The 10,122-nt window shown below is 35.2% G+C and overlaps 1 protein-coding gene across 8 annotated transcripts in view; it reads left to right on the forward strand.

The window, feature by feature from the left end:
- PLEKHA1 (pleckstrin homology domain containing A1) overlaps nt 1-9,093 on the forward strand; it is a 90,982-nt gene extending 81,889 nt beyond the window's left edge. For 4 of the 8 annotated variants that reach the window (XM_030568774.1, XM_030568778.1, XM_030568775.1 and 1 more), the window contains 3 exons: nt 943-1,006; nt 3,880-3,969; nt 7,377-9,093. In XM_030568774.1, coding sequence (XP_030424634.1) covers nt 943-1,006; nt 3,880-3,969; nt 7,377-7,703 — 481 coding nt within the window. In that variant the 3' untranslated portion in view covers nt 7,704-9,093. Of the gene's footprint in view, nt 1-942; nt 1,007-3,879; nt 3,970-5,189; nt 5,261-7,376 lie in introns of all 8 variants that reach the window. The other 4 variants (XM_030568779.1, XM_030568781.1, XM_030568777.1 and 1 more) reach the window with 2 other exon arrangements.
- Nucleotides 9,094-10,122: the final 1,029 nt, after the last annotated feature.

The following is a 10,122-nucleotide window of genomic DNA, read 5'->3' on the forward strand; positions in this document are numbered from 1 at the left end:
CTCTGCATATCACTGTCCAGGACTTTGTGCGATCCATAATGCCTGTCAGGCCCTTCGAGATTGCTTCAGTGCACTTCCTTACCAACAATACCACCTCAATGTAATATGTGAATAGATGGGGGAGGGACGGGGGGAGAGCGCACTCCAAGCATGCTGTGTCAAGAGGTGATCAAGCTCTGGAAGTTTTGAATCAGGAAACACATGACTCTCGTGGCCAGTCACTTACCTGGGATCCAGAATCACGTAGTGGATCACCTCAGCAGAAATTTCTCTCACAATCATGAATGGTCCCTGAAGACCAGCATCTTGTGGTCCAATTTTGTAGTTTGGGGCATCCTGACAATTGATCTGCTCATCACAAGTGACAAGAAATGGTGGCTGCTCTTCTGCTTAGGGGGTCTCAGTCTGGGCTCCTTGACCAATGCTTTTCACTTAAGCTGGGAATCAGCACTTTTCTTCCAATTCTGATCATCCCATAAGTCATTCCCAAGCTGAATTTGGACTGTGCCAAGCTCATTCTCATTGCTCCAGCATGGCCAAGACAATGCTGGTTCTCCAACTTCTCTGAGGTTATCGGTTCAACCTCCCATATCCTTTCTTCTTCATTTCCCCCCTCCTAACTCATAACAATCAAGTTTTGCATCCAGCAGTCAGCTCCCTGCATTTCACAGCTTGTATGCTTCATGGTTAGATGAGGAAACCGCCTGAACACATAGTGAGTGATTAACCCTTGCTAGGCTAATGCAAGGTTGATACATCCCATCAAATCAGTCATATAATTGATAGTGACTATCAAAATCAGGAAAGATAAAAGTTTAATTTGAAGGGTGACGGATATAGAGTTCTGCATACTCTGATTTTCTAGGTATAACGTTGTTTATAAGTACAGCAGTTTAAAAATCTAAATTGCTATTAAGTATTTGTTTTGTTTTGTCTTTGCAGTGATATAATGATGAGAGACAATCTCTTTGAAATCGTAACAACTTCTCGAACCTTTTATGTACAGGTAATCTTTCACTCTGGGTAAAACCAGATCATTCTGCAAGAAAATTAAGCATGAATATTTTACTGTTAAAACTGTTTAAATACTTGATTTTCTTGAGAAAGTAAAGTCTGCAGTCTTCCTCTCAGTTGCACATACATTGGATGTAAAATATTATAGTATTTCAGACCTTACAATAGCTCCAACTGTCTTGTCATGTTAGTGTAGGTTTTTTCTTAGCAATTTTGTTCCGAAATCCATATGGGAAATGTCAGATTTGCAAGCAAGAATGACTGACTGTTGAAGTCTATAAAAGTCCTAAACAGTCTGTCCTTTATTATTTAAATTCTATAGTGCCAGGTCAATACACTTACAAAATGTGTAATATTAATTAAATGATTACATTTTTATTTATAGAATATTAGTTTTACAACTCTCTGTGGATTTAAACTACAGAGATCTAGGAGATGAATGGTCAAACATTCAAACTGGTAACCTTAGCTGATGAATGTAAACTACTACCGTGCAGCTCCAGTAGCCTTTGTTTGTAATATCTGTCTAAAAAATGAACTTTCACTTTGACTGTGCTGTACTTTGACTTGTTGGCTGTATGTAGTGCTTTCACAACCAGAAAATACGTCAGTGATTCTTGCCATATCTTACTGAACACTTAACAGTACATGCACAAAACAATCTGCTCACATATCCTTACCAGGCTGATTTAAAAAATTATACATTGTTTTACTTGTTTTAAAAATCAAACAAACCCCACCAAATTTGCTTGAAATGAGTTACCCTGATACTGTAGTTGACAAGGTGTGAGTAAGAGTAGGGGGAAATTAGTATGAGGAAATTAGGTTTTGGGCCACCTTGATTATTGGCCTCATTACCACTGCAAAAGTGATTTTTTTTTTTCCTCGCCTAAGTATTCTACTGTTGAGAATAGCCCACTTCCGCTTTAATTGAATTGTCTCATTAGCACTGACCGCCACTTGGAAGGCAACTCCCATCTTTTCATGTACTGTGTATATATACCTGCCTACTCTCTTTTCCACTCCATGCACCTGAGGAAGTGGGTTTTAGCACACAAATAAATTGGTTAGTCTCTAAGGTGCCACAAGTACTCCTCATTGTTTTTAATTAATTAGTGTAGCTCTAAGAGCAACTCCTAACTTGGTATCTTGTCTCGCTGCAATGTGCAAGTTCCCAGACGCTATTTTATGACTGATTTGGTTAGAAGGTTTTAATATGTTCTTGTCAGCCCACTGCATGCTTTAGCAAGGTTTGCTTTTGTTTATTGCTGAATATTAATTGTGGCATCATATTTTAAAATGATTCAATGAATACTGGGCTACTATGAATTAAGTATCTTAATGGTAATACATAATAATAATAGATCAGCTACCTCAAAAATGCAATTAGTGCAGTGCTTGTTTCAGTAATGTTACTTCAATCACTACTACTGGCATATTTTGACTCCTTGTTGAATCATTGAGCGCTGATGTTAGATTACTACAGCAGCTATTAATATAGCATTTTAGTCTAATGTAATCAGCATACTTGCAGAGAAAGTGTACCAAACTCTGCTACTTCAGATATATTTTGAAATATTCGCATGATAGAAAATATTGATGAATGGGGATCTTGTGTTTATATCCCAAACCCTCAGCTTTAAGATAGCGTTAGTGTTGAGAATGAAAATATTGTCAAGACTTTTTTTTTAAAAAAATTTCAACTGCTAAGACCCAAGAAATTAAGAGTTAAAGGTTACTGTATATTTAAAAGAACCCCATACATGTGAAAGTATGGAAATAGGCAGTTTGAGTTACCCTGGTCCCAAAGACCCTTATTTTTAAACTATTCATATGTGCCCTGAGCGAAAGTAGAAATTGACAACTTTGTTGATCCACACTGGTTCATCGGTGACTAAAAACAAGTGACAGAAAACAAAAGCAAAGAAACAATTATAAATACTGTGTGTATATATAAGAGGAGACTGGAGTTTGAGAAGCATTGATTTGTCCCAGTGTGGTTAACTGGAAAATATAGTACTTGTTCTTAACAATTCCAGTTGTTTCCTATCCTAGTGTGTGGATTGAGATAACAATCAATTAGTGCATGTATGTGCGTGCCAATAAGGTGGTTGTAAGGAGATAAATGATTGATTTTTCTAAATGATTGATTTTTCTAAATATTATGTTAATTTAAGTAAGAACACACGTTATTTTATGTATCATGTGAAGTGAACATATGTGCTGGTATATGTTCTATGTAGTGTGTTGAGAAGGTAGATGAACAATTTTCATTATCTGCAAATTTGGCTGATCTCTAACTTAAAAAAAAACAAACCCTTTTCTCTGTGTGTGTGTGTGTGTGTGTGTGTGTGTGTGCGCGCGCGCATATATAGCATTTCACCAGAAATAAATCATATCGGTTTCTTTGTGCAGTATTTCACCAGATCCCTCACCCAACCACTTTCATTACTGTTTCATAGGAAACAGCAACAACTAAGGAGAAATAAGAGGTTGTGACATTGGACAAGTCCCCTTTATTTACATCACTGAAAATCCTGTGAGAATTACAGTGGTCACCTTTTAAAAAAAATAAACCAAGTAAATCCAATTCTGATTGAAATGTTATCACAGTATTAACCTGGAGGAATATTACATATATGGTATAATAATCTTGGGTGGATTTTCACAAGTGCCTGAGTGATTTAGGAGTATAAATCCCACTGAAAACCACGGTCATAGATAGTTAGAAAAATCCTGCCCCTGCTTACCAATGGGAAAAGTTAGGCTGGTCATTGTTTTCCCAGACTACCCATATAAACAAACAGCATCTTCACCCAGCTTAAACAGCCCTCTAATTAGTTTTAAATTTTTCTTCTGATTTAGGCAGACAGCCCGGAGGACATGCACAGCTGGATAAAAGCAATCTCTGGGGCCATAGTGGCACAACGGGGACCGGGAAGATCAGCAGCTTCTGTATGTGTTTGAGATGTAGATAATATACTGTCTCTAGGAGGTGTCAATCTAGTACAAGAAATTCTATTTTGTTCCTCCTTCATCTCCCTTTCCCCCAGTCCTGTAATAACATCTCCTTTGCATGAACTTTCATGCATATTAAATGTGCATAAAACATTTTGCATTTTTTAATGAGTGCTCATTTAGTGTTATCTGTGTGTAGCTTTGTATGCATTGCATTGTCTTAAATGTAAGGATAATGCAAGTGCTGAGTATGAAGACTTCTTTCCAAGTTCAGTATGAGCTCTTATCACTAAGCTTTTAATAGCTGAAGAACTACAGTGAAACTCTGCTAATTCTTGCAAGATATTTTGGTAATTACTACATTTTGCAAGCAACTTGTATAAAAGATTGATTAAAAAAAATCTTGAGTATTCAATTTGCACATCCTTGGGACTGACTGTTGGCCATATGTCACGTTAGCAGCTATGGTTCCAAATTTAATGTGTTTTGGGCTGGAGGGGGATTGCAAATAACTTGTGTGAATTAGAAGTTTTGCTGTTGGAGACCCAGTGTGAACGCCATCTAGCATTACTGAACTGTGTGTGTGTACAACTGTGACCTAAATAATAACAGTTATGAATGTGGATGGCAGCATTCCTACTGTCTATATCTTTTCATTAGGACCTACATTAGAAATGCTCAGGTTTTTTTTTTTTACAAATTATTGTATTTCATGCTACAGATTGTAATAGTGTCACAGTGTCATCAAGTATGTCCAAATTTATCATGGAATACTTCACAGTTCAGATGCTGTGAGTATGGTTTTCACTTTTTTTCTATGTGATAGTTTGTAATAAACTGAGTATATCTATCCCCATAATACATTGGAAATCTACGTTTGGAATCTGGCTATTAAATGCACAATCATGTTGATGGTGTGCTAGTGTGATTGCTATCAATTGATCTAAACAATAGTATTTGCAGCTAGTAATTTTATAGCTGCTTCATGTTTTAAGTAAAAGTTGCTATCACAAAATAGATGCCATTTAAAAAAAAATGTTTTCTGGGGGAGAGGAAAAGAGGGAGATAGATATTTTGTTAGTGTGTGTATGCTTTGTGGTGGGGCTGACTAAGCAACCTAGCTATAACTATTGGCAACACTTTCTCTCTTTTTTCCTCCCTCTATTCCCTTCCTGAAGTATAGGTTACTCTAATCTTAGCTTTGCACTGTGTTCCAGATGCGGCAGGCCAGAAGGCTGTCGAATCCTTGTATACAGAGGTATACATCAAGAACTGGTGAATGCAGCACGTATGTGGGCTCTCATGTAAACTTGCCTTCTTAACAGAGGGCTAGGATTTAAAATGCTAACGTACACTATGCAAAATTAACTCTTAATCCTATTGCTTTTTTCAGTTACCATTATTGAAAACTAACTCATAAACTACTTCACACCACTCATTAGGTTTGCAGATAAGTATTACATATTGATTTGATTGAAATAAATTTGATTTTTAAAATTAGTAATAGCAAAAGCGTGCTAAGTCATTCTCACATTCAAAGTACAAATTGTACTGCCCTAAAATACAGAAAATACAGTTTAAAGAGAAAAGTATTAAAACTTTGATTAATTTGCATGAGAGTTCATATTTCCATTTTTTACCTACAACTTTGACACCTTGTAACAGCAAAAATACAAATGAAAAACTATCCCCAACTAATACAGATGCGTGCACATACACAAGCATCTTATAACTGCAATAATTGGAAGGATAATACCGCAGCCTGATTTGCATGGCTTTTAAAACTCGTATGCATGAAATTATTAGCCAAAATGTAGAAGAGGTTGTTACTTGTAACTTGTGCATTTATTTTAAAAAATGCTTTAAAAAGTAAAGCAGCATAATGTCTTAAACTAGGAATTTATCATTGGGGGTCGGTGGGCAAAATGTGAACAAAAATAGTGTATTAGAAAAGTTGGCATAATTCAGTTTTCCCATTTGTGTAACTGAAGTTAATGATGAAAATAGATGGGAATGCCAGATAAATCACTGAACCATATAGCACAATTGCTGCTTTTATAAACATTTTTTGCTATTAGAAATAAGTGGTGTTGCCATAAAAACATGACAAAATAACTTAAAATACTTTTCCTGGAATTGCTCCTAAAAAAAATGTGAAAGGCCAACAAATTAAGTTCTTAACACGTATCCTATTAAGATTGTATCTACAAATCCGTAATAGCTCTGAAAATATAAATATTACCTATTTTAATATATTGGTAGTAATGTTGATTTGGCCAAACCAACACTGCAAACTTAATTATATCTCTAAATCTATCCAATACCATGCTAAATTAAACTGACAATTGATATGAAAATGTTTTCAGATTCTTCACACAGAGCATCTCTCTCTCTTTCTTTGTCAGACCTCTTATGCTGATATATCAAAGTAAATATGTTAATGTCAAAAGAGGCATAAGTATGTGCTAGCCTATCTGAATCATAATTTAATAGATAGTTGCCCCCTTTCTGGCAAGAAAGTATTTAAATAGTGGTAGATTTATTTCTTGAATTTGACCCTTCCAAAATTGTCATTCAGTGGAATAGCAGGAATCCGTAATAAATACTTATTTGAAAATGACTTCTGTACAATTAGTAGCTTGAGTTGTTTTGAAAAATGAATTATTTTAATATTTGCTCTTGCAGTTTAAAAAGAAGAGACTATCTAGATTCAAAAGCATTACTTTAAGAATATTTTCTAAGATTTCAATGATTAAGATGCCAGAAAAGGATTCTTTAACTTCTTACAGTAGTTCATTCATCATATTTTGCTCTGTGGCTCAGTAGAATAAAATGGAACAAAAATAGGAAATCAACAGTTGTCAGTGAACAGAAGTGTAACCTGCTTTAGCTTGATTCAGCAGAATATCCTAAGGGGAGGGAGCAGTGAGAGTTCCTCAGTGCTTCAGATTTTTGGGATGCGAATATACATCTCTATATTTATATACCAAATATCATTTGAATATACTTTTCTCTTGCAATTAGTTTTTCCATCTATGACATTGAAGATGTGAGCTTTAACATGTATTGAAAACAAACACAATTTAATTGCCATTAAACATATTTAGTAAAAAAGTCAGTTTGGGCTTGCTAGACTCTTGTATCAAAATGTAAAGAGCTGCCAAGCTTGACTTCAGGCACATAACTTAGTTTCTTCAGCTGAAATGGATGTTTGCTATCACATACAGCTATAAGCTCACATTTAAAAATGCACTGCCTTTGGAAAGCACCCACTTCCTGCTGCCATGGCTGATGCTTGGCTTTGTTTTTTCCGTTTTCTTGGTTTACAGAGTAAAGTCTGGAACTGAGTTTCTAACATGCCATTAATGACTGATTCTATCTGACAAACACTTATCCTTTTACAGGAGCATTCCAGCTCTTCTTCAGAATCCAGCTATGCTTTCTATTTTGCCAACACCGCAGCCACCTCACATTCCACAGCCTCTCACAACAACGCTCTGGTCTCAAACCTTAACGCCAAACGCCTTGCCTTGGAGAAGCGAGGATTTCACGAATCTTTTACCAAGGCCAAGCCAGGGAACTTCAAGGTCCAGGCTGTCCCTCCAAGAGAAGCAGCTTCCAAAGTGACTGTGCAGGGCCTATTGGAACCTCAAAGTAAAAATGGCACTCAGGAACAGGATCCTGGCCCAGTGGATCTGGATGATGCAAGCCTTCCAGTCAGTGATGTGTAATAATGGAAGTGTTTGGAGAATGATCCATCTGTTTGGTCCTCTAATTTCCTTGGTCAGACTTGTAGCCAAAGAAGATTTTAGGAAGAAAGAACAAAGAGAATGGAACACTGATTTTACGTATGTGTGTATATACAGAGGTATGTGTATACACAGGTACATGCATATATAATTATATATATTTAAATAATTATATACTGCCTTCAAATTACGGTCAGAAATGGCCCTTCTGCTTTTTCTCACAGCCTGATAATAAATCACTTTTATAATAGGAAGGGGCCAAACTACATGATTCAGATATGTACTGCTGCCAGTAAATAAGGTACCAGCAACTCTTTATCCTCAATTTGGCAAGCCTAAAATTACATTCAATATTTTAATGCTATATTATAAAAAATGTAATGCCTACAAATGTGATTATTTAGTTTCAATATAAACCAGATTAAGACTTTATGCATATGTGAGAATTATTTCTCTCCTCTTTTGAAAATGTTATGACTTTTTCAGATACTGGGATATGCACAAGAAGTCTTTTGTTCCTATCAGATCAACATTGTCAGTTGAAATATTACCAGACTAAGAATTCTAAGCTCCCTTAGAATTCTAAGTATATGGTGCTGTAAAATTCACATTAGAATGATTATGCCATTTTGAACATTAAGCCTATTTTTGATGCTCTCCTAAAGGTGAATTGTAATTTTTTTTTGCACATTTGATTTTAATGGACCACCTACAATGGTGTTTTGGATGGGGGAGGGAAATCAGACTACTACATCTTACACCTTTTGAAGTAAACCAGTTTTATATTGCATTACATTAAGCTTTGCTGCAATTACTTTGTATTAAATGACTAAACATATTGTTTAGGATTACTTTTTTGAAAGATTCTTTTTCTTATCAGTGCTTTGTGAACAGTTCTTGTTTCTATATTTGGATCAGTGAAAGACCTCATTTATTTAGTTTGATGTCAAAACTGGTACTGAACTGTTTATAGTCATGCAATTGTGGCCTGTAATTTTGGTGCACTAATAACCTATTAAAGTGCCTGTGTTTTTTCTCATCTTGGTAAACATTTTGAGACTGGATGTGTACATGGACCTTATTTACATGGTTTTGAACCTTGAGGTGAAATTATTTTGAATAACATAGTTCAAAACAACTATTTAAAATAGAAAATCATATGCTAGGGATACCAGCATGCTGGTATTGCATCTACTAGCTGTGCAATATGTGATTTTTATAAAACTGAATATTTGTTACGTGTGCATTGTTATGGGCTTCAGTGATGCAAACAAAAGATCTAAGAACTTTTACATTTCAAATATTTGATTAGCTTCAGCATATACTGGTTTCATAGTTAGGTTTTAAAAATGTTTGCTGTAACCAAAAAAAACAAAACAAAACCACCAACCCCACAAATTTCATATGCTGCTGCTTATTGTGATTCACATTTCCCAGTGTTGCAATACTTTCTGTGTTCTGGAACTTAACAATTACATATCAGAAAAGTCCATCTTCTCTCCAGCTTCCAAACTGACTTCTGACCTGAGAAATAGAGGGTTTTTCCACAGTAACTTGTTGATCCAAGAATAGAATAATTGGTGTAATGTGATAATTAAATATTCTCTAGTTTCAAAACCATTACATCACCATCTTCAACTTTTTAATCCACGAGCTAACCACTGTTTTTAGGCAATAGTATTTGTAAATTACACTTTTCATTTTACTTTTCAACACCCCATGAAAGCTAGTGCAAGGTTGGAAATTATCATGGCAGTCTAAACAGGTAGTGTAGTTTTTAACTTGTATCAAAATAAGACAACGGTTCTTTGAAAGCTTATTTTTCACAAGTACACACTGTGTGGGAGATACTTTGAACTGAAATATTTTTACTATAGTTCTCACATTATAAAATCACTTGCTCTGGTACAGCTTTGGCACTGCATGTTCATTTTACTATATTTTGGTATTGGCAATTTTATGTATGAGGTGGAGGTAAAGCAGCTGCATTATGGGACTTGTTAAAATTAGAACTACTGTTGTAGTTCAGTAGCATAGGAAAATATATTTGTGGTTGGTAATTGTCAGGGTCTCCTATTTATCAGTACTTTTATAATCTATAAAAATTGTTAAATTATTTTAGAACCAGTGCTATTTTCTGTAAATATGTCACATTTAAATTTGTTAATAAATCTGTTTGGATAACTTAAAAGAACTGCTGATGTTTTTTATTGTACTATTTACCAGAAAAGGATACATCTTAGCATACAAGTAAAATGATTTATTCATAGATTCATAGACTTAAGGTCAGAAGGGACTATTATGGTAATCTAGTCTGACCTCCTGAACAATGCAGGCCACAGAATCTCACCCACCCACTCCTATAACAAACCCCTAACCTATGTCTGAGTTATTGAAGTCC

This window comes from Gopherus evgoodei, chromosome 7 (assembly GCF_007399415.2).
Source record: "Gopherus evgoodei ecotype Sinaloan lineage chromosome 7, rGopEvg1_v1.p, whole genome shotgun sequence".
Taxonomy (NCBI): Eukaryota; Metazoa; Chordata; order Testudines; family Testudinidae; genus Gopherus; species Gopherus evgoodei.